Source organism: Coptis chinensis, chromosome 4 (genome assembly GCF_015680905.1).
Source record: "Coptis chinensis isolate HL-2020 chromosome 4, ASM1568090v1, whole genome shotgun sequence".
Lineage (NCBI taxonomy): Eukaryota > Viridiplantae > Streptophyta > Magnoliopsida > Ranunculales > Ranunculaceae > Coptis > Coptis chinensis.
The window spans coordinates 21,668,228-21,693,370 of NC_141459.1; the positions used below are offsets into that span (position 1 = coordinate 21,668,228).

The following is a 25,143-nucleotide window of genomic DNA, read 5'->3' on the forward strand; positions in this document are numbered from 1 at the left end:
CAGTACTAATGTCGCGTAGGGTGGGGTCTACAATGAATTTTGCGGATGAAATTTGCGGCCACCTAGAGTTGGTTGAAATTTGCGACCAGCTTCTTCAAACTTTTTTTTCAAATATAAAGAGTATGCTACCACCACCTAGAGATGCTCTTAGTTTGCATTGCAATACATATGGACACGTATCTCTATGTAAATCAATGATTACTAGACTGTGTAGCATTACTGACGGGAAAATCCGTGAAAAAGAACAATCTCAATCTTTTGGGGGGATTGGGCCGGGCCGGATCAGGCCCATTTTGATGAAAAACAGTTTAACGACCTTACCCGCTCAACTTGCTTTTTTAACTAACATTTGATTTCGCGCGAAAACCATGAACCAAACTTCTCTCTCAACTCTACTATGATTCACAAACTTACCAAACCAACATTACCCAAATACCAATTTACTCTCACCACTTTGACCTCTTCACAATCTCAAGCAAAAAAATTCCTTCATTTTGATACAAAGAAGTCAAATTTCCGTTCAGAAACCTTACCTTGTTCACTAGTTCCATTACAAAAGCTAATTAACAACTACCAAAACTCATTACTTCATTTCAAAACACCCCAAAAATCACTAAATGATTCATTTTCAAGTTCTGAAAATCTCGCAAAGAAATATGAAGGGTGTCGAAAAGTCGAAGATGCCAAAAGATTGCATCTTGAAATTATCAAGAATGGGTATGAAGGAAATTGCTTTTTATCTAATACTGTTATTAATATTTATGTACGAGGGGGTGATATGGTTTGGGCCCAAAATGTGTTTGATGAAATGGCTCAGAAGAATCTTGTTAGTTGGAATTGTTTGATTTCTGGTTATACCCAACATCAAATGTCTGAAGAGGCTTGTTATCTTTTTCGTTTAATGTTATGTGAGGGGTTTTTTCCTACTCATTATACACTTTGTAGTGCGCTTCGAGCTTGTCAAGATTCTGGGCCTATAAAGCTTAAGTACGCGATGCAAATTCATGGGTTGGTTTTGAAGAGTAAGTATGTTTTTGATAGTGTGGTGTGTAATGCATTGATATCGATGTATGGAGTTTGTTGTGTGGAATCTACTGCATATGCTCGTCAGGTTTTTGATGAGATATTGGTTAGGAATTCAATATCTTGGAATTCGATGATATCTGTTTATTCTCAACGAGGAAATGTTGGTTCTGCTTTTGAGTTTTTCTTTGGAATGCAACAAGGGAGTAAGGGGGTACCATTTAAACCAAGTGAATATACTTTTGGTAGTTTAGTAACAGTAACTTATTCGAAGCGGTTCAGGCTTGTGTTTACTTGAGCAGATGCTTAATCAGGTAATGAAATATGGATTCTTGAGTGACTTATATGTTGGTAGTGCATTGGTTAGTGGATTTGCGAGGTTGGGGTTGCTTAACACGGCAAAGATTATTTTTAGAGAGATGGGGGAGAGAAATGCTGTCTCAATGAATGGATTAATGGTTGGGTTGGTGAAGCAGAAGCGAGGTGTAGAAGCAGCAGAAATTTTTAGAGAGACAAGGGACTTGGTTAGGGTAAATTATGATTCTTATGTGGTCCTTTTAAGTGCCTGTGCTGAGTTTACTTCGTCAGAAGAAGGGAGGAAGAAGGGCAGGGAGATTCATGCCTTTGTAGTTAGAAATCAATTAAATGATGTTAAGGTTTCAATTGGCAATGGGCTTGTTAACATGTACGCTAAGTGTGGTGCCATTGAGGACGCTTCAGCGGTTTTTAAGCTCATGGGTGTGAAAGATTTAATTTCTTGGAACACAATGATATCTGGTCTTGACCAGAATGGATGCTTTGAGGAAGCATTGATAAGCTTTTGTAGAATGAGGAAAACTCGATTAATTCCGTCTAAGTTTACTTTAATTAGCATGTTAAGTTCATGTGCAAGCTTGTCCTGTATTAGACTAGGATCACAGGTGCATTCGGAAGCAGTCAAATTGGGTCATGACTTGGATGTTTCTGTCTCAAATTCGCTTTTAGTGCTGTATGCAGAATGTGGATGTCTTCCTGATTGCAAAAAAGTTTTTTCTTTGATAACAGAGTATGATCTGATTTCGTGGAATTCTGTGATTGGGGCATTGGCTAATTCAGAAGCATCAGCTTCTGAAGCTATTGATTATTTTTCGAACATGTTGCAGGACGGGTGGAGTCTGAACAGAGTAACACTTCTAAACCTTCTTACAGCTGTGTCCTCACTCTCAACTCTTGAGTTTGGTCAGCAGGTTCATGCCCTAGTGCTAAAATACTGTCTGGCAGATGACGATGCTGTGGCAAATGCACTTCTCTCTTTCTACAGTAAGTGTGGAGAGATAAATGGCTGTGAGAAGATCTTTGCCAACTTGGCTGAGAGAAGGGATGAGGTATCTTGGAACTCCCTGCTCGCTGGATATATCCATAATGATCTCTTCCCAAAAGCCATGGACTTGGTTTGGCTTATGATGCAGAAGGGGCAGAGACTGGACGCCTTCACCTTTGCAACAGTCCTCAGTGCATGTGCTTCTGTTGCAACATTGGAGCGTGGGATGGAAATTCATGCTCGTGGGATTAGAGCTTGCTTGGAATCTGATGTTGTAGTTGGAAGCACACTTATAGATATGTATTCCAAATGTGGAAGAGTTGATTATGCTTCAAAAGTCTTTAAGTTGATGCCTGTGAAAAATGAGTTTTCTTGGAATTCAATGATATCTGGCTATGCACGACATGGGCATGGTAAAAAGGCATTGGAACTTTTCACTTCTATGTGCCATGAGGGTCAACCACCAGGTCATGTCACCTTTGTTGGGGTGTTATCTGCCTGTAGCCATGCAGGGTTGGTCAACCAAGGCCTTGATCTTTTTGAATCTATGAGCAAGAAATATGGATTGGTCCCCGAATTGAGCATTTTTCATGTATGGTGGACCTCCTTGGGAGGGCGGGCAAGCTTGATAAGGTAGAAGACTTCATAGGAAGAATGCCAATGAAGCCTAATGTTCTGATGTGGAGGACAGTAGTAGTGGCTTGCTGTCGAGCCAAAGGCTGTAATACAAATCTAGGAAGGCAAGCTGCAGAGATGCTTTTGGAGTTGGAACCTCAAAACGCTGTGAACTATGTTCTTCTTTCTAACTTGTATGCCTCCGGAGGGAGGTGGGAAGATGTGGCAAAGGCTCGGTATTCACTGAAGAAGGTATCAGTGAAGAAGGAAGCAGGATGTAGTTGGGTGAGCATGAAAGATGGTGTTCATGTTTTTGTAGCTGGTGACAAATCACACCCTGACACAGAGAACATCTATGCCAAGCTACAAGAGCTGAAGCAGAAAATGAGAGACTCCGGATATGTTCCTCTAACGGAGTATGCTTTGTACGATCTTGAAGTTGAGAACAAGGAAGAAGTTCTAAGTCACCACAGTGAGAAGCTTGCAGTGGCATTTGTTCTCCTTCGTACTTCAAATCTGCCTATACGTATCATGAAAAATCTCCGAGTTTGTGGTGACTGTCATTCTGCATTTGGATACATCTCGAAAATAGTTGGGCGACAGATAGTTGTGCGAGACTCAAATAGGTTTCACCACTTTGCTGACGGCAAGTGTTCGTGTGGGGATTATTGGTAGTATATGGGCCTTTTCTATTTGTTGGGCTTTGAATGGGCCTGAGGCCCAGTTCGGGAAAAAGTTATATATATTCCTTCCAAATTCCCGCTGCTCGAATTTGTTTTTATTTTTCGATTTCAAGCCGGAAATTCAATCTGATTATAGTTAGGGTTTACAAATTTTTGTTTTTTTTGTGCGATGACACAAGCCAAGATGCAGCCGCGGCGACGAAAAACGGCTTCTATTGTTAAGTCTAATAGGGCTCCTCGCAAGGAGGCAAGAATAAAACTCCAGTTGTTCCCGATTGGTGAATCGACTCGAAAAGCATTGGAGAAGGTAAAATATGAATATATTATATGATTGTTTTTAGAATAAGTGAATTTTTTATTGTATATGTTTTTAGGAGGGATACAATCCACACTTGGAGCTCACGATAAGTAGACGAAAGAAGATTTCTTCTGTATTGAGGCATTTAAAGAGCAAGTGGGGCAGTGTTAATATTCAGGACGAGATTGTACTTTTCCCTTTCGACATTCTGCTGGATAACCTTGCTGGTTATAGGAGATGGACTTCCAAGGATACTAATTGTACTGCGGCTGATGTTTATGAATCTATTGGGAACCCTGCCATTTTTCGCTTAAGGTTTTTTTTTTTTTTTTTTTTTTCCGGAATTGATGGAATGTACTTCATGTGTTTTGCATGTATGGCAATTTTACTGGAGCCTGTCTATGGCCTCTATCAAGTTTATAGCAGTGCAGTATTGGAAACTCAATTTTTTTTTTTGTTTTATTGCGTAGTTTCATTCTTATTTTTGGGCATATTGAACTTACTGATTGGTCTTTCTTTCAAGGTATGGGTGGTTTACTAATCTAGAGCCTGAGACCATGTTCACGTCCACACCTCTCACTTCTTCCCAGTTTGAAGACTGTCTGCAAAACGTAAACATCAAGAAGGGTGGAATTATGGATGTTGAGGATGCTAAAATCGAAAAACAACCTTGTGAAACTGTTACTAAAGACTACACTTTGATCTCGGGGAGTGATTCACCAATTGAAGTAAAAGATGAAATTATAAGGCCAGATAGAGCGGCTGAATCTCTGGTATGCTTCCAGTAATGATATTACATATTTATTTTGACCTTTACACATCTTGTGCTCTGATACTGGTGAAGGAGAGAGAACTCATTTTTACTCTTTGTGCATCTTGTTTATCAGGATAAGCCTAATTTTGCTCAGAGCCTTATCCCGTCTTCATCAATTTGGACTGATAACCTCACTAACATAAGCATCGGGGGTCTGTTATCAGAAGCATCCTTACATGCTGCTCCAGCGCCTGCAGGAAGTGCTTCGTGTTTGCAGCAGATTCCATTCAGCTGTGATTCATTTGATGCTGCAATTGCTGCCCATATATATCGCCATTCTCAACAGCCACAGCATGTTACTAGTGGCTCCCACTCTTCATTTTTGGATGCTGAAGAGACCTGCCATGCATTTCCATCTCAAAAGTTTACTTCTTTGGGCAAAGAGGTATCATTTGAAAGTGCTGCTTCTGTCTCTTGCATTCAGGAGGTATGTTCCATTCTCGGTTGAAGCATCTCCATTGATAACTTATCTACGAACACATACTACATAGTACATGGTAAAGTAGTAATATAGCATAGGATAAACTTGTGACTCCAATGAATCAGTTTTATCTTTTGTGATGCAAATCTGCATGTTTGTTACTTCTACCATGGCCAGCTGTGTCTCTCATTTTTTCTTTCGAAAAATGATAAAATATAAACGTGAGCAACCATCAAACTTACTCTGGAATGTGTACTATTAGGGAAACGTCCAAGCTGGTATCACAGAGGACCGTACTTTACAAAAAGCCAAAGCAGATTCGCCACCTCGTTTGCAGGAAATGGATTCTGCTCCAAGAAAAAGTGGAAAGACAGGTGTCAATTGGGTAAGTGCACGTCTTATCCCATCTATTTTTTCTTTTTTTTCTCCTATTCATCTTGTAAGTTGTTATAGATGGTTAATTTTTATTTATTTTCCCCCTTATGGAGTGCAGAGTAATCCTTTTGGTCTCTTAGACCTTAGTTTATCATCCTCTCGGCAGCTTGTCACGGGAGACAATATCAGCCTCAGTGGTTTTCTACCTAACAGTCTCGATGCATTCCAAAATTGCTCGCTATTTGCACGAGACACAAAGGTTGCACCCAGTTCAAGCTAGTCCAACTCGCATTTTTATAATATTGCAGAATTTGAAGAGCAAAAGCTGTGAAGTTTTCCATTCTTATGTGTACACTGGCCCGCCTCTCCTTGCATTTCAGAACACCCAAAGTTCCAACTGTCAATATCAATTTTTGTATCAACACATTGGTCTTCTGGTTTGTTATGTCTTTTCTTGTTAGTCTGATGTGGTGACTCGGTTGTCATGTTTGTGATGGCTGCTTATGGTCTTAACCATTTATCTGCTATTCAATATCTTTTGTGAAAACGTGGAAAGGAACTCGGAATAAGATTGTAATTCTTTGACTGAACATAGTTTTTGAAGTCCGAGATTGCATATAATTGAAGTTATCTTAAGCATCTGTTAGTACGATTTTTATTTTTATTTTTATTTTTTAAATTGCAATAATCTTATGTCACTTGTATATTTCAGTGATGTTCTTATATGGATAATAAAAATATCGAGTCTTGCAGTTGCTATTATTCTCAGTTGATTTGAGATTTCCACAAGTAGTAAAACTTTAATTATTAGTTCATCCGAGAGTTGACAAGTGAAATTGGTCTGAATGGTCACTGGGAGCTGCGACACTGCCTCGCTGGTGTGAGCCTGTGAGGTATTTGTTTTCTATAAAGTTATGATACGCAGATGCTTGATTGTACTTGTCCTTTGGAAATTAGGAATTGTTTTGTTAGTATCAGATGTCTAAATAGAACAAATGTAAATGGTTGGCAATTTACAGTGTGTTTGATTGCGTGAGAGAATTTTCAGGGTAAATCTCATTATGTGATGGAGAATTTCCGCAAGGCCAGCAAAATTTAATGGTTACTTCATATAATCATATCACATAAACGCTATCCTCTGCAAAATTAGTTTCATTCCTGCAATTTTCTCTGAAGGTATGGACTCCATGACTCAAACCTGTCATAGCAATGCTAAGTGTAATATAGGCTGAGAACGCCTCTACAGAAGTGAGTGGGTCCAGGATTCAAATGGTTTCCTATAAGATTTTAGACTAAGCCCAATGAGGGTATCACAAAATCAGTTGAATCGGGCAGAGTTGAATGCGTATAAATTTGCGATTAGGCAATTACAGCTCAACCCTATAGATCAACAATGCATCCCCACTTCAGCAAGTCCGCTCCAGCAGATTCTGAAAAGAGATATTCTGTGGTCTCATTAGGGACAGTGTATTAGACTATTAGTTAAGTCAGTTCCTTCTATAGCTTTCCCGCTAAAATTCAATTTCCAGATCAATAAACATAATTAAATATGTAAAGAAAGATAGATGGATAGAAAGATTAAACTCTGGTAAAGATAAAATATTAAAAGTTGAATCAGGTACAGCTTCTTTTATATGCGGAGAAATTTATAGTGGATAATTAAGGTATATTTCGAATGAGCCGGCCGTAGCCTGCATATTTGGCTTCTTGCACACCTCTACAGTACATGCTCCAATCCTGTTTTACTATCTCTCTACATCAATCTCAAATTACAATCCATCTTGACAACAACACATGAACTAACTCTTCTTGATCCTTGATTCTCATTTTCTTTTTCTATTATACCAAGGGTGTTCTCTGGACTAATAACATTGCAACTTAATTGATAACAAGTTTTTGTCGATGGGGGCGTGTGTTCAATCTAGGCCTTCTACGTATTCACCACCTCGTGGAATCGAGAAGATGAAGTTGGAGAATGGATATATTGTTGGTAAAGTAAGAGGAGTGGGAGGAAGACCAGTAGGTAAGAAGAACTATAGCAGGGAACTTGATAAGACCTCTCGGCGTAAAGGGGATAGTAATAAAAGTATAAATATAAGCGTTGTAGGCAGTGGTGGTGCTGGTGATGAAAAGGGGGACAAAAACATTCGCAGAGAAGGCAACAAAGAAGGTGGCGGTGGGAATGCTTCTCAGAGAATTTTGTTGGATAAAGAGGCTGTAGGAGATGAGCTCGTGGATGGTTGGCCTAAGTGGCTTACTGATAACATTCCTAGGGAAGCTCTTGTTGGTTTAGTCCCTAAAAGCGCAGAATCATACGATAAGCTTGATAAGGTGAGTGATAGATGCTAAAATATATTTTTATTTATTTTCCTACTATTTGATCTGTATGTCATCACAATGAATAAACGACCAATAACGCAAAACCTGGAAGATCCATATAAATATATTTTGTTCTGTAAACTTTCGTTTGGTTGGCTCTTTAAAGCTTCTCGTCATAATCACTTTCTGATTTTCAGGACCTAACTCATATGGTTAGAGCAAGTCTTGCTTGGGCTACTTGAATGGTAGTACTACGTGTTCCCTGTAGGCATGGTATGACAAAGCTAGAAGTAGAGTTTAGAGGTCTTACAGATTGATTAAAATGGAAGGTTTTGTAAACTTCAATTTAGAATTTCAATGAAGTTGATCACTTCTTAAACTTATTTGTTAAGCCATTTCTACAGAAGATAGAAAACTGAAGAAATGAAGAACTGAACAGTCGGTTCTCTAACCATCTTTGATGTTTAAAAGCCCTTTTTTTCTAGTTCTTTAAATATTATGTCATTTGGTCAATTGATAGAAAAAAAGGTGATGTCCATCCATGCGTGTTTCTGTGTCCTCCTTAATGTTACATTTCATATTACTGCATTAAACTTTTTTTTTTCTCTCAACAGTACATTCTGAAACTTGAGACAGTAGTTGAAGCTAAATTTATCGATTCAATCTAAGTAAACACTGTAATCGGCTGAGAAGATGATAGCTGAATACGAATTAAGGTGTCGAGTGCTTCTTTTGCAGATAGGCCAAGGAACCTACAGCAACGTGTATAAAGCTCGTGATCGTGATACTGGTAAAATTGTTGCACTGAAGAAGGTCAGGTTCGACACTTCAGAGCCGGAGAGTGTAAGATTTATGGCCAGAGAGATAATGATACTACTGCATTTGAATCATCCTAATGTTGTGAAGCTTGAAGGACTAGCTACATCAAGAATGCAGTATAGTCTATATTTGGTTTTCGATTTTATGCTGACTGACTTGTCAAGAATTATCTCCCGTCCAGATGGAAGACTCACTGAACCACAGGTTCAGTCATTTTTCTTTGCCCGGTCGTTGCATTTTAGAGAGAGAAGATCCATGTTTTGAATCAATCATTGGTGGTTGCTCTTGATGCAGGTAAAATGTTACACGCAACAGCTGCTATCAGGTCTGCAGCATTGTCACGAGAGAGGGATACTGCACCGAGATATCAAGGGATCGAATTTGCTGATAGACAAGGATGGGATGCTAAAAATTGCTGATTTCGGGCTTGCAAATTATTTCAATCCCAACGAAAAGCGACCTCTCACGAGCAGAGTTGTGACACTTTGGTATAGAGCCCCTGAACTGCTATTAGGTGCGACTGATTATGGAATTGGCATTGATCTTTGGAGTGCTGGTTGCCTTATGGCAGAAATGTTTGCTGGAAGGCCTATTATGCCTGGTAGAACAGAGGTCCTAGATTTATTCATCACTGGTTAATACCTTGAATTACATATGTTCATCTTGCCTTGCACGTCCTTTTTTATTGATCCAATCGAGCTTTTGATGCATACAGGTTGAGCAACTTCACAGGATTTTCAAGCTATGTGGATCACCATCAGAGGATTACTGGAAGAAATTGAAGCTTCCCACAAGCTTTCAACCGCCACAACCTTATAAACCTAGCCTTCTAGAATCATTTAGGGATTTTCCCGAATCTTCTCTGGGTCTATTGACAGTGCTTCTTTCTCTAGATCCAGCTTATCGTGGCACTACATCTTCTGCCCTCCAAAGTGAAGTAAGTTCAGATGCAACTACATGCCCTTTGTGATGCGTCAAGGTTCACTCACTTTCTTGAGTACTTGGTTTCATGCTCATCGAGATATGATATCGGTAGTTGCATCAAATCATACATGTGGAGTCCTTAGCAATATCCTAGAAAATATATTGAGAATTCCTGTATACGGATTCTTTCACTAAAGCTTTAGATTGAAGCTCAAGTTAGAATGCCAAATAGTTTGTGAGTTGAATCAAGACATTAATTAAAGTTGTTTACAATATGCTGATGAGATGTTTCCTTCCTTGCAGTTCTTTACTACTAGCCCATTGGCATGCGAACTATCAGGCTTACCTGTAATCTACAGAGAGGAAGAACCAGCTCATGTTGAGAAGATAAAGTAAGCAAAGTTGTTTGCATGTTCTTGCTTTAATATCTGGTGTTAGGATATATGTACGGATGCTAGAGAAACAATGTTGCAGCTCCTTGAGAATACCTACAATTGTCTGACTGTCTGAGTTGATGATAATGTTAATCGGGCTTGTCACTATAAGGTTGAACTGTTTGACTAATATTATTCTCCATAGGAACAAGGCCTCAAAAACAAAACGATCTCGGACTCAACGCGAACGGCGGAAAAGGGATCTGTCTCTTGAAAATGCCAAAGGAGATTCTGGATCTTCTAAGGAGGTATGTTCTCAATGCAATTTAGAGACCACAAACGTAGTTGAATTAAACATTTTATGAGATACTGAATGCATAGTTTATACAATGCATCAAAAGCACTGGTGCATCGACATTAAAACCCGAAAGAATTAATAAATTACTAACGTTCTACGCAATTCATACTGAATTCATACTGAAGTTGAAAACCTTCCAACTCATTAATAGTGCAACTATGAACCCAATAAAGAAGTGCAGTATATTTTGCTCAGTAACGGGACTCCATCTTATATAAAATCTTATTAGTCTAGAAACTAAGTTGGCGAAAACGATACCAATCGATCCCACTAAGATAGCTTGCATTTGGATAATCTACTATTCCGATAAAAATTTAAGTTTCACTACAACCAGCAACCAACTCAACTTCCTAAGCAATCAACAACTATCACAAACACTAATAATAAAACAAGGAAAGTAAATCATACCACAACACAAGATGTAACATGGTTCGGCCAATAATATCTACTTCTATAAAGAGCTAATCCTTTTATAAGTGTGGGAAGGAAGATTACAATCATTCCTATCAAGTCTCTTCATCTTACTAAATCTTTTTTCTCTCGTACAAGCTTTTATCTTTGCAAGGGTTTTCTCTTAATTTTGATTGCTCTCAAAATCCTTGTTAGCAATTCAGGATACGGCAAAAATTTGGTACGGGAATAATTTGAGAATTATTCGGTGATTCAAAAAAATGGTACGGTCAAAAATTCGTAATACGACAATTATACGGTGTTTAATTAATACTCGTTTTAAACGTTTGGTTGGAAAAATTCGGAAGTAAAAAATTCATGATATTATGTTAGTAAATATTAATAATAGTTGTCATTCTTTACAACATAACAAACATATCTAAATAATTTAGCTACAAAAACATGGAAACAAATTGAATGGTCCACATAGGTACCTTCATTTATTTGTTCTTGGATTGAAATTAACATTCAAATTTCAAAATACACACACACCATGACATGACAATTTAAATATTGTCCAAAAAGTATAAAAGCAAAGCTTTTGGATTAATTTATCACTAAAAATGTAAGAGTGAGAGACTTAAAGTAAGAGTGAGGACATAAAATACATAAAAAAACAAAAACGCAACCAAATTTTTATTTTTATTTATTTATTGAATTTTGGAGCCGAATTTTGGAAAAATTTGGCAAAATTCGTATTATTTGTTTGAAGGCAAAAAATCGCGAATTATTGCGAATCTTTCAAATATTCGAAAGTATTATACGTTTTGTCTTTCAAAAATTCTATTCGCGAATAATTCGGTGGATTGCTAACAAGGCTCAAAATTGGGTTTCTATTCAAGACTTGGTTTTCCAAAACCTAACTTTTGTTTTTATAGTAATTTGAAATTTCGGCGCATCTCTGAAATTTCGGTTCCAAACGACATGCCCATGTCAAAATATCAAGTCTCAAACGACATGGTGTGGTTGGGCTGATGTTGCTCCAGAGCGGTCTGTGCAGACTGTGGAGACTCAATTCCACCAGAGTCAACTTCAAATGACGCGGTTGGGTTGTTCAGGCTTATTACCTCGTGATGTGAGCAGACTGTTCAAAACTCGATTCTAACACTCGATTCCAACAGTATCAAGTTCAAACGACACAACCAAGTCACTCACACTTCTTCTCAAACGGTGTGGTGAGGTTGTCCAACTCAATGGTGAGGGACCCTAACAATCTCCCCCTCCCGAAACCATGAGAGGGTTACTCCACACATTTCTAAATCAACAGGAGGAGTGTGCTACCATTCCTGCAGTAGCACAACAAACATCAAACTTATCTTTCGGTAAAACTTTGGTCATCATATACGACCCGTTCTTGTTGGTATGGATCTTCTCAATACATAATTGCTTGTCTTCGAGAGCTTCTCTAATCCAATGATAACGCACATGTATGTGCTTAGATCTAAAATGAAAACTCTGATTCTTGCTCAAATGGATGGCGCTCTGACTGTCACATAAAACTACAAACTATTTCTACTTTAGCCCTAGTTTATCGAAGAACCACTTCATCCATAGCATCTCTTTGCAACACTCAATGGCTGCAATATACTCAACTTCTGTAGTGGAGAGGGTAACACACTTTTGCAACTTAGATTACCAAGAAACTGCTCCCCCCTGCAAAAGTAATAGATAATCGGAAAATGGACTTCATAGAGTCAACATCACCTGCCATGTCTACATTTGTGTAATCTTCAAGCAAGGTCTTACTCCTACCATAACACAAACACACTTTGGAAGTGCCCTTGAGATATCTCAATATCAACTTAATACCTTCCCAATGCTCTTTACCCGGATTTGACAGAAAACGACTTACAACACCAACAGCAAAAGCAATATCCGGTATTATACACACCGTTGCATACATCAAGCTGCCCATTGTGGATGCATAAGAAATTTTTTCCATTTGACTTTGCTCATGCTCACCCTTTGGACACATATCTTTGGTCATGCGGAACTGGCCACCAAGCGGACAACTGACTGGCTTCACTTGGTCCATGTTGAATCTTTTCAACACCTTCTCAATGTAACTTTCTTGAGAAAGTCACAACTTCCCACTCTTTCTGTCACGAGTGATCCGCATCCCAAATATCTACTTTGCTTGACCCAAATCCTTCATCTCAAAGGACTTACTCAAGTCTTTATTTAGCTTAGATATCTTGTTGATGTTCTGGCCACCTATCAACATATCATCCACATACAACAAGAACATTATGAAATCCCTATCTAGAAATTTATAAGCAAACACACAATGATCGAAAGCGGACTTCATGTAGCCATGCTTCACCATAAAATAATCAAACATTATGTACTACTGTCTCGGTGTCTGCTTCAACCCATACAAACTCTTTCTTAGCTTGCATACCAGGTGTTCCTTGCCTTTGACCTCAAACCCCTATGGTTGGTCTATGTAGACATCTTCTTCAAGATCTCCATGAAGAAAATCTGTCTTGACATCCAGTTTCTTAACCTTTAGGTTCATACTTGCGGTCAGACCCAATACCACCCTGATAGAAGTCATCTTAACTACAGGAGAGAAAATTTCATCAAAGTCAATACCTTTCTTTTGAGCGATTCCCTTCACAACAAGGCAAGTTTTGTGCCTTGGATGTGGATTATTCTCCTCATGCTTGACTTTGAAGATCCACTTATTCTTGAGAACTTTTCTTCCTTTCAGTTTCTCAACTAAGTCATAAGTGTGATTTCTATGCAAAGAATCCATCTCATCATGTATGGCCTTCAACCACTTCTTTTTATCTGTACCTTCAAGAGTTTCTTGATAGTACATAAGTTCTCCACCATCAGATAGTAAAACATACGTATGTGGTGGATACCTGGTTGAAGCTTGTCTTTCTCTGTCAGACCTCTTTACCCCATCTTCTTGTGGCTCGGGAGGATGCACTTCATCTTGCTCAGGTGGTGGTTCATACACTTCATCTGCATCTTCTATATCAATAGGTTCTATCCCATCATGAGCTATAGGATCATCATTATGAGCTTCAAACCCATGGTTTTCTGTATTCTCAATGTTTTCTGCACGTTCCACAGTAGGAACTTCTGGTTCTAAGTCAACAAGATCATCAATGAAAGCTTCTAGCTTCTCACCATTCTCAAAGTCTGCTATGGTTTGGTCTTCTAAGAACACAACATCTCGACTTCGGATTACCTTCTTGTTGATCGGATCATAAAGTTTGTAACCAAACTTCTCATCCCCATAACCTAGAAAAATACACTGCTTAGCTTTGTCATCAAGCTTGGATCTATCATCCTTGGGAATATGAACAAATGCCCTGCACCCAAATACCTTCAAGTATCCATAATCAACATATTTGCCTAACCATACTCTCTCTGGATAATCACTATTCAGAGGCTTCGAAGGCGATAGGTTGATCACTGGTTATGCGTATTGCTTATACACAGTAACTTCTAGGTAACTTAGAGTGAGACAACATGCATCTCATCCTCTCTACAATAGTCCGGTTCATCCTCTCGGCTATACCATTGTGTTGCGGAGTCTTGGGAACGGTCTGCTCATGACGAATCTCATGACGATTGCAATACTCTCCAAACGGCCCAATGTACTCACCCCCATTATCTGAGCGAATACATTTCAAAGGCTTCTTTGTCTCTCTTTCCACTATGATATGGAAAATCTTGAACACGCCAAGTACTTCATCTTTGGTCTTCAGACTATATGCCCATATATTTCTAGATGCATCATCAATGAAAGTCAAAAAGTACAAAGCTCCCCCGTGAGACTTTATTTTTATAGGACCACATAAGTCTGTGTGTACTAGCTCAAGAATATTGTCCTTTCTGTGAGAGGGGAATCTTTGGAAAGACACTCTGTGTTGTTTTTTAACCAAACAATGAGTACATATATTTAAAAGCGTACCTTTTTGCAAGGCCTTTTGCTTAGCAAGAACTTCCATGCCTTTTTCTCCTATATGACACAGTCTCTTATGCCATAGTTTGGAAGAAGCTTCTTCTTGTGCCGCATTCAACTTTACTTTACACAAACTAGCTTGTGTCTTGTAAAGCGAGCAAATTTTCTTCCCTTTGGCTACTATAATGGAATCTCTGCTTAGTTTCCATACCCCGTTACCAAACGAGTTTTGAAAGTCATCATCATCTAACTTCCCAACGGGAATTAAGCTTAACCGAATGTCAGGGACATGTCTTACATCCTTGAGTGTCAAGGTGTAGCCGACATTGGTTTCTACATGAACATCCCCAATGCCTATAATCTTTAAGATGCCACTGTTATCCATATTTACCTTACCAAATTCACCACAACTGTAAGTAGTGAAGAAACTCCTGTGCGGTATGACGTGATAGGATGCTCCTGTATCTATCACCCACTCTGTATCCTGACATGAGATACTAACACAGCACTCACCACAATCTGACACAATTCCCACTAGATCATCGTCTACTAGTGAGGTAGTATCTCGGCCTGTGCTTTCGTTCTTATTTACCATGTCTTCATGAACACAATTATTCTTCTCATCCTAGCTTCTTCAGTATTCTATGCTCATACCTGAAGTGACCCTTGGTGGCACAATAGTAACATTGTCTCTCTGCTTTAGGAGTTCTAGATTCACCCCTAGATTTGCTTCTGTCATCACCTCTAGAATGAGATGGTTTTCTACTCTTACCTCTCCCCTGCTTCTCTATGACAAGGATCTCTGAGTGAGAGGAGTTGGTTCATGCCCTTCTTGTCTCCTCATTCAACAATGCTCGGTAGCCATCTCGGAAATGATTCCATTCTTAGTGGCTACGTTAAGAGAAACTGCTAACGTCTCCCAATTGTCGGGTAGAAAGTGTAATAGGAACAAAGCCTCAACTTCGTCACTCATATCAATCTTCATCAAATGCAATTGATTGATGGTATTATATACTTCATTAAGATGCTCAGACATCGAAGAACCTTCTTTGTACCTTGGGTTAGCAAACTTCTTAATGAGTAGTACCTTGTTTCCAGCCGACTTCCTCTCATAGAGGTGTTCGAGTTTCTTCCACAAGCCAAAAGTGGTAGTCTCTTGGGATACATGGTGGAAGACACTGTCATCAATCCATTGTTAAATGTACCCAATTACTTTTTTGTCAAGCTTGCTCCACTCAGCCGCTGCTATTGCATATGGTTTTACTCCTCCATTCTCAATGGGTTGTGCCAAGTCCTTGCAATAGAGTAAGTCTTCCATCTTGACTTTCCAAATAGTGTAGTTAGCTCTATTAAGATTAGTCATGCGAGTGTTTACAGAATGGTCCATTTCTACAAGCTATTTCAACTCAAACCTCTTCTCAGAAATTTTATTAAACACCTTCTGGACAAGGTTTGGATAACAACCTTGTTAAACTTAATCCAACCTGGCTCTGATACCACTTGTTGGGGAAAACGATACCAATTGATTCCCACTAAGATAGCTTGCACTTGGACAATCTACTACTCTAATAAAAATCTAAGTTTCACTACAACCAACAACCAACTCAACTTCCTAAGCAATCAACAACTATCACAAACAGTAATAATAAAGCAAGGAAAGTAAAACATACCACAACACAAGATGTACCGTGGTTCGGCCAATGATGCCTACTTCCACAAGAGCTAATATTTTTATAAGTGTAGGAAGGAAGATTACAATCACTCTTCTCAAGTCTCTCCACCTTACTAGATCTCTCTTCTTTCCTTCCAACCTTTTCAATTTTGATTGCTCTCAAAATTGGGTTCTTATTCAAGACTTGGTTTTTCAAAACCTAACTTTTGTTTTTATAGTAATCTAAAATTTTGGCTCGTCTGTGAAATTTCGGTTCCAAACGACATGCCCATGTCGAAATATCAAGTCCCGAACGACATGGTGTGGTCGGGCTGATGTTGCTCTAGACGATCTGTGCAGACCGTGGAGACTCAATTCCAGCATAGTCAACTTCGAACGACGCGGCTGGGTCATTCATGCTTATTACCCCACAATGTGAGCAGACCGTTCAAAACTCGATTCCAGTAGTATCAAGTTCAAACGGCACAACCGGGTCGCTCACACTTCTTCTCAAATGGTGTGGTGAGGTCGTCCAGCTCAATGGTGAGGCAACAATAAGGACTATTAATTCATTTGAGATGTCCAGATTTCAGTTTGTTCTCTTATTGCGCACACTTCAGAAGTTTGCCCTGTTTTGATAGAAACTGACAGGGCTATAGAGAACTATATATGAATAATCTACATAACTAAAGATAACATTAGGCTGTAATTGTACAACTATTACACATTTTCCTAATCATATCTTACAGCAGAAACACAAAAGCTACTTGCGAGGAAGACTTGATGGCACCAACGTGTTAATTGTTAAGGCGAAATTTCATTTCTATTAAGTTGCCAACATTTAAGGTTTCATTTTCGATTATCATTTATCTAGACTAATGTTGCTCCTTATCGCGGAAACGTGCAACAACGTACAACTAGATTAACCACCAAATGAGTGATTTTTCACACAAGACAAAAGGTTCCAACAAATAACTTAAGTAATAAACCCAATCAATCAACAATATCAACAAACAAGCATAAACTAGTGTAGAGACTATGTAAATAACACACTCACACAAGAAGAGGATTTATCGTGGTTCGGCAATGTGCCTATATCCATACGGCAAGATCAATAATTTACTAGATGAACAAGATAGAGGATTACAGAGAGGAGCTCTCACTTCACTCACTTAGAATGATCTCTCTCACTCACAAATAATGCTCTCACAAATCTCTCTTTAGTTCTCTCTCAAGGAAACTTTAGAAAAGTTTTCTCTAACTTTCTCACAAAGAAAAAGTTATTACACACTCTCTCTATATTCCCTTATATAGTAGGTATAAAATTTCGGTATCTGGATACTGAGATATCATGCTTGGTAACTCACTGCTAGAAAAACAATTAGTCAGGTTACTTTTTCATATTCGGTGTTTCAATGCCGAAAATGCCTCGCTTTCTCGGTACCTAGCTGCTGGCTATGCTACCCATATTCGGTATCAAGATGTTGTCTCTATGAAATCTCTATTTCTCAACATTCTCCACCTCGGTGAGGTTTTAATACATAAAACCGAGCCGAACACAAGCATACTATCCACAAAAAATCACTAGTATTCAAAACAACATCCCGAACTCACCGACAATTGCCTCGAAGGGCCATGCTCACAAAAAGTCATGCCCACGAAGAGCCACCCACAAGAGTAATGCCCACAAAGAGTCATGCCCACAAAGAGCCTTGCCCATGAAGAGCCACCCACAAAGAGTCATGCCCGCAAAGAGCCGCTTCGTGCCCACAAAGAGCTATGCTCACAGAGAGCTATATTTACAAAGAGTCATACTCACAAAGAGCAATAATACCCACAAAGGGCCATGCCTACAGAAGGCATTAATCAACAATGCAAGAAGTGGAATACCTCCAACCAATGTTGGAGCTCACCTCCATAGAGAACCTTCTACAGCTTAAAGCCCTTTTGCCCTTAGGCAATAAAACAAATTCCCAAGTACAAAACTTGTCATGAGACTCCACCATTTTCTGCATATCCATCGACCAATCTTTGCAATGACCATCTCTAACAACTTTTTTGAAGTCGTTTAGCTCATCACCTTCGATATTCTTCAGTGCGTATGAAACCGAGTCCGATCGACTATAATGCTTCTCTAGCTTATCATGCCCATACTTCGTAACTTGTTTCACACTTCTCTTTGACTTTGATCTAGCCAAAACTTGTTGCTCAGGTTGTTGTAACTCTACTTCTTGTTAAATAGTTCTTTCAATAAGAACATCGCTCTCTATAACATCCTCTGATGTTTCCATCTCAACCACTTGAGATTCTATAAAATCATCACTATCTCCAGCCTGGTAAAATATAGTACCGAAGTCTCATCAAAGGTAATCTTACTACTGACTAGGAACTTGTGGTTCTCAAGACACCACAACCTGTATGCCTTTCCTCCTTTTGCATAGCACAAGAATATAACTTTCTTAGCTTTAGAATCAAGCTTACTATCATTCATGTGGTAGTAAGCACTAGATTCAAACACGCGCAAAGTATCATAATAAACTAGTTTTCCTGTCCACACTTCATAAGGTGTCTTGCAGTCTATCGCCGGAACTGGTAATCTATTGTATAAGTAACACACCATGACCACTGTATCTGCTCAGAACTCTTTGCCAAGATTGACATTGGAAAACAAACACCAAACTTTCTTAAGCAATGTGTGATTCATTATTTCTGCTAACCCATTATGCTGCGGCATGCCTCTCACTGTCCAGTGTCTAGCAATACCTTGTTGCGCACAAAACTCCTTGAAAGGACCATAGGTATACTCAGTACCATTATCAGACCTTAAAGTCTTCACCTTTCTTTCTGTGTGATTCTCAACCATTGTTTTCCACTTTTTAAATGTCTAAAAAATCCATCATTTGTTTTCAAGATATATACCCACACATAACATGTATAATCATCGATGAAAGAGACATAATACCGGTTACCTCCTTTAGAAGCCACTCTGGAGGGTCCCCACACATCTGAATGCACGTAATCCAAGATGTCTCTCATCTTGTGCTTGCTTGTACCGAACTTGACTCTACACTGTTTGTCGTAGACATAATGCTCACATAACTCCATACTTGGTTTCTTCAAGTCATTTAGTAGCCCTCGCTTGTACAACTCAGATAATCCATTTTGACTCATATGCCCAAGGCGTATATGCCACAATTTTGTGCACTCAGAATTATCACCACATGTATCCACTGCTACATCGCCTGTCACTGTACTACCCAACATATTATACCAGTTTCCATATCTTTAACCCTTCATAATGACTAAAGAGCTACTAAAGATCTTTAGGACTCCAACATTTTCTACAAACTTGTGGACTTTGGAATCCAAGGTACCAAGAGAAATGAGGTTCTTCTTTAATTCGGGAACATATCTCACTCGGTTAAAGTCCTCACCACATCATCATGCATCTTGACCCGTATAGTTCCAATCCCTACCGTCTTACAAACAACATCATTATCCATCAAAACGGAACCTCCACTCAAGTTCTCATAGGTAGCAAACCACTTTCTATTTGGACACATGTGGTAGGAACACCCAGAATCAAGAATCTACCCATTGGTCATGTGGTCGTCTTGTGTAGACACTGAAAGACTTACATCATCCCCATCGAAGCCGGAAACAAGACTTGCTTCACTAACATCCTCATTCTCCAACTTACCACTCATCTTATTACTCTTTTTTGGGCTAGGATAATCACTTAGATAATGCTCATTTTCCTTGCAATTGTAGCACTGTATATGTTTTAAAGGCTTCTTAGAACTATACTTCCACTTGATTGTGGAAGTCTTCTCATTCGACCTCACTTTTGTTGTCAATTCTTGTGTTTATTTATCAAACTTCACACTAGATATCTTGGGATCGGAGCCATTTCTACAAGTCACACAAAGTAACTCACAAGAAAATTCACTTGGAAATTTTATCAAACACTTTGTCTTAACAAATTTGAACACCTTAAGATTTAACCCAAAACTCAAACTCAATACTCCCTAGGTATTAATCATGGAGCTCCAATACCAATTGTTGCGCCTTATCACGCAAACGTGCAACAACAACTAGATCAACCACCAAATGAGTAATCTTTCACACAAGAAAAAAAAGTTCAAACAAATAACTCAAGCAATAAACCCAATCAACAATATCAACAAACCAACATAAACTAGTGTAGAGACTATGTAAAGAACACACTCACACAAGAAGATGATTTATTGTGGTTCGGCAATGTGCATACATACACACGATGAGATCAATAATTTACTAGATAAATAAGATAGAGGATTACAGAGAAGAGCTCTCACTTCACTCACTTAGAATGATCTCTCTCACTCACAAAGAATGCTCTCACAAATATCTATTTAGTTCTCTCTCAAGGAAACCCTAGAAACGTTTTCTCTAACTTTCTCACAAAGAAAAATCATTACATTCTCCCTCTATTTTCCCTTATATAGTGAGTATAAAATTTCGGTATCTGGATACCGAGATATCATGCTTGGCTCGATAACTCGCTGTTGGAAAAGCAATTAGTCAGGTTACTTTTTCATATTCGGTGTTTCAATGCCGAAAATGTCTCGCTTTCTCGGTACCTAGTTGTTGGTTATGCCACCTATATTCGGTATTAAGATATTGTCTCTATAAAATCTCTATTTATCCATGGGGATGGGCCGATGGCCTTATGCTATAGTTACAATATGATCTGCACCACTTTCCGTAGATGCAAGTTCTTCAATAACTTACAATTAAGAACATAAAAATGGTTTGTCATCTATATATAACGTCCATTTACAGACATGTTAAATAGTATTTTGAACAGTTTATATAGTGTTATATATAAGCATAAATTAAAAAGTTAATAAGTGTAAATTAAAAAGTTGTTCAAGACACTATATAAATTTTTTCAAGACACTATATAAACTGCCCCACGAGCATTTCTGTTAACGGACTAGCCGTTTAAGAGAAAACCTAATATACACTATTATGGTCAGGATATGGAAAGAACTGCGGAGTCATTTTTCAACACCTCCCGAGACACTGGTAGCAGTACAGGCAGTGCTTCGTCTAGTGTAAAGCCAAGTGTGCGTGAAGAGAACTCGCCACCTCCACCGTTTCCAGGTATTATTTCTCATCGTAATGATTCACCAAGAACAGATGGTCATCCAAATGCTACCAAGAACATTAAGAATATGCCTCCTTTGCCAACTACCAAAACAAGCACCGCCAAGTACAAGGAGGGCAAAAGGAACATAAACAGATCAGGTCTGGATCGCAGGTCTGTCTCCACTAGAGATTTCAGGCAGCTGGAAGGGCAAGATTTTGCGAAACGTTACATTTTGGATGAATAGAACTACAAGATTACAGTGTGAGTGAAATATTCACGTGTTTAAGAGCTATCAGTTACCATTTATTTTTCCTTTTCCAGATGGACTCATAAATTAATTAATACATTTTTGCCGTTGCTACTACTCCTACTGGACTGGTATTGACCCTGCTGAAGTGTATAGTAGGAATTAATAATGTCATTCAATACTTAACCTTCGTCTGAATATTTACTCACGCAAAAACTTCTAACGGTATGATTGAGAAGTACAAGGCCTATATCAGATAATTTTATTGTTTTACAGGGTGTTCCCAGATATTTGCTAGCATAGACGCACGAAATTGCCGCAAACCATATGCATTGCGAGCGCTAATTATCACTTCAGTTGCAGATTCTAGTTATATTGCAAATTGAGCCAAAAGTTGCGTTTTTAATTTAACTTTGTTACCAAATACCAATCCCATTTATATTTCAAATAAACAACCCCAAGCTAATATATAAGTTCATAAGAGCGAAAGAGATCCTAGAATGGCACAAATACCTAGTGATATTCTATATTGAACCTAGCACACGAGTAATTTCAACTGCGAATCTGTCCTTACGTCCTAAATCTACTTAAACTACCCAAGGGCTATGGTGAAGTCCACTGATGCATTAGAAGTAAATGGTAAATTTGGCTGGGCACTTCTTTATAAAAGATATGGTCTTATAAAAGATATGGTCTTAGACTTAGGAGTTGTTTGTTTTTTTTGAATTCAGCATTCAGAGCCTCTTAAACTTAAATTTTAAACATTCAGAGACTCAAAACTTGTTTATTTTTTTAAAGTAGTTTAAGCATTCAATGGTACTTTCAGCATTTAGCACCAAATTAAAGTTTTTTCTCAAAACTTGTTTATTTTTTTAAAGTAGTTTAAGCATTCAATGGTACTTTCAGCATTTAGCAACAAATTAAAGTTTTTTCTGAATACTGAATTCTAAAACTTAAAACGAGAAAATCCCTTCTTATCATTTCTTAAGAACCCAATCTCAAGAACTCATCTACTTTCTTACCTTGAACTTTATGGTTTTAAAATAGGGTTTTAAAAATTTGATGTTGGCGTCACGGGTCTTTTTATTTTTTTGGGTGAATGATATCCACTTTGTTAAAAATAGAATTACATATATATTTTTTGAAAGTAAACAAAATATGAAAATAAACCTTTAAAATATATTTGTGAAGAGGGCATCTAGTGTGCGCAGGGCTAAAAGGGCATAAATCCAGTACCTTGCCATGCAATACACCCTCAACTTGTGTGTATGAGTGGCCTAGTTTCACTAGTTTTTTCTCTCTCCTGACGCACACTAGCTTTTCTCATTTGTGAAAGCATATTTTAAATAAATTTATTTATCATTTTTTTTTTCGATAATCCATTTCCCTTCCTCAAATATAATATATATTTTGTTTTACAAGAAATCAAGTTAGTGTTTAAAATAGATAACATGAGTAAAATTGTCGGAATGATTTATATTCAGTCTTCAGAACTAGGTTATTCTAACAGAAAATAAATATGTTTTTCAGAATTCAACAATAAGCATTTAACATTCAGAGAATGGTTCATTTAGCATCCAGTATCAGCTAATACATGAAAGGAGCTGTTTTGTCAAAATACCTTCTCATATACAGTACATGATGGAACAAGACTGGATGTCGAGCACCTTGCCTCACGTGGTTTCCATTCTCCCTTGTTGGTAACGACTAATGAGCATATGGCCCCTCCACTGTTTGGCTTTTGCCCTCCCTCTTTTACGCACGATCTCCTTTCATTAGCGAAAATCCTCCCAACATATGGAATATCATACCAATTTAAACTTGACATAATGTGCAACGTCCCAAGCCCATCTGTTTTTAAGAGGAAGGTAATTGGCAGGCAGTCCACTTCTCACAGCAGTTATAGTCCTGTAGGTAGATATGACCACTCCACTCTAATTAGAATCATTTAATTTCTTCAATAACGATAACATTAACTACTAACAACATATATGGTTTGCTTCAGTTGTTAACAACATATATGGTTTGCTTCAGTTGTCGTGAATACGTGTTGACCAACGTAAATTATCCCCCGGCCTCCTTTCAATCTTTCAGATATTGTTCTTGATGTGATTTTTTGGTATCTAACCCTGTTCCATTTGCTACCGAATGAGCTTCGTTTGCTCGATAACTAGATGCCATCTCTAATTCACTTTCTCGGTAATAAGATGCCATCTCCAACAGAACCCAGGTCACAGTGTGCCAAAAACTTGGAGCACTTGCGTTGAGATGTTACAACCATATATGTTTAACACGAGCAATATATTTTTCCCAAATGGATTGCCTAATTTAAATTTTATGCAAAATCATTTGCCTTACATATACCATAGTCGAGTTGTGAGTTGTGATGATGTCCATTTTGTTTTAAACATTTTTCTATTTTCAAAAAAGAAAAAACAAAAATGTAAACAGTAATTTTAATTAATCATCAAATTTGTATTAGGCCGCAGGCCCAGCCTTGAGCAGTACCATGCGGGTGACCGCACAGGCCCCAAAAAATAGTATGAGTGGAAAATTAAGGCTTAATTGGCAAATCAAAAGTTCAAAAAAACGAAAAGTTAAGTTTACAATAAACAGCTAAAAAAATATTCTCTTTCCTTATTAATTCTTTTCATAAAAAAAAATAAAAATAATAGATATAATATATGAGGAGATCTTCTCAACGACTAGATCTTTGTCTTCCTAATTAATAACGTTTTTTTTTTTTTTTTCACTCCAATTAATTGCTTGAGTCACCCTCGATCAATTACTAAAAAAAAAAAAACCCTATTCACCTCATGACCATCTAGTATCCTCTCATATCAATTCTGAATAATTTATTTCTTTACAATTGCGGATTTGTATTAGTTTTCACTTGGATCAATCTCAATTACTTATTCACTTAAATTTTGATTATTCTTCAAGTAAGTTAGAGATTAAAATCAATTTTTTCTTTCTTAAAAATTATTTCAATAACTCAATTTAATTCCAAAGTAATTTAGTCTAATATTATTCACCTAACTCGATTTCTTGAAACGACATGATTGTTTTCCTAATACATGACATAGCTTATAAAATTTTGTTGAGTGTTTCCATTACTGTCGCGTATGCAAAAGATGTTTTTTAAAATTAAAATTATTGAAATCATATTTTAGATCGATTATGAGTCTAAATGGGCTAGCGTTAATATCTATTGAAAATGAATTTTTAAAGAAAATTAACTTTGAAAGCTTCGTTGATGATTTTGCAGCCAAAAATGCAAGAAGGAAAATATTTTGATGATCCATTTTGTGTTGATAGAAAACGGGAAAAGAGCCATATTCTACCGTTTGCACAGGGCCATTGAAAACTCAAGGACGGCCATGTTAGGCCGAGAGCCATTTGTAGGCTAAACAAAT

The 25,143-nt window shown here is 37.9% G+C and overlaps 3 protein-coding genes across 3 annotated transcripts; all 3 read left to right on the forward strand.

The window, feature by feature from the left end:
- Positions 1-355: 355 nt before the first annotated feature.
- Positions 356-3,694, forward strand: LOC147502581 (putative pentatricopeptide repeat-containing protein At5g09950). Its single transcript, XM_086607350.1, is given in 3 exon segments — positions 356-1,296; positions 1,298-2,889; positions 2,892-3,694. Coding segments are annotated over 3 exon segments (3,213 nt in total). The 5' UTR covers positions 356-397; the 3' UTR covers positions 3,614-3,694.
- LOC147502582 (TSL-kinase interacting protein 1-like) lies at positions 1,815-6,168 on the forward strand. Its single transcript, XM_086607352.1, has 6 exons — positions 1,815-3,928; positions 3,996-4,234; positions 4,443-4,692; positions 4,807-5,160; positions 5,417-5,539; positions 5,648-6,168. Exons 1-6 carry the CDS (start codon positions 3,791-3,793, stop codon positions 5,807-5,809), a joined length of 1,266 nt encoding a protein of 421 aa, XP_086463478.1. The 5' UTR covers positions 1,815-3,790; the 3' UTR covers positions 5,810-6,168.
- A 1,089-nt stretch (positions 6,169-7,257) lies between these two features.
- LOC147502583 (putative serine/threonine-protein kinase At1g54610) lies at positions 7,258-21,844 on the forward strand. Its single transcript, XM_086607351.1, has 7 exons — positions 7,258-7,860; positions 8,587-8,871; positions 8,962-9,279; positions 9,383-9,604; positions 9,895-9,983; positions 10,171-10,273; positions 21,368-21,844. The coding sequence occupies exons 1-7, from the start codon at positions 7,432-7,434 to the stop codon at positions 21,722-21,724; spliced, it is 1,803 nt and encodes a 600-aa protein (XP_086463477.1). The 5' UTR covers positions 7,258-7,431; the 3' UTR covers positions 21,725-21,844.
- The last annotated feature ends 3,299 nt before the right edge of the window (positions 21,845-25,143 follow it).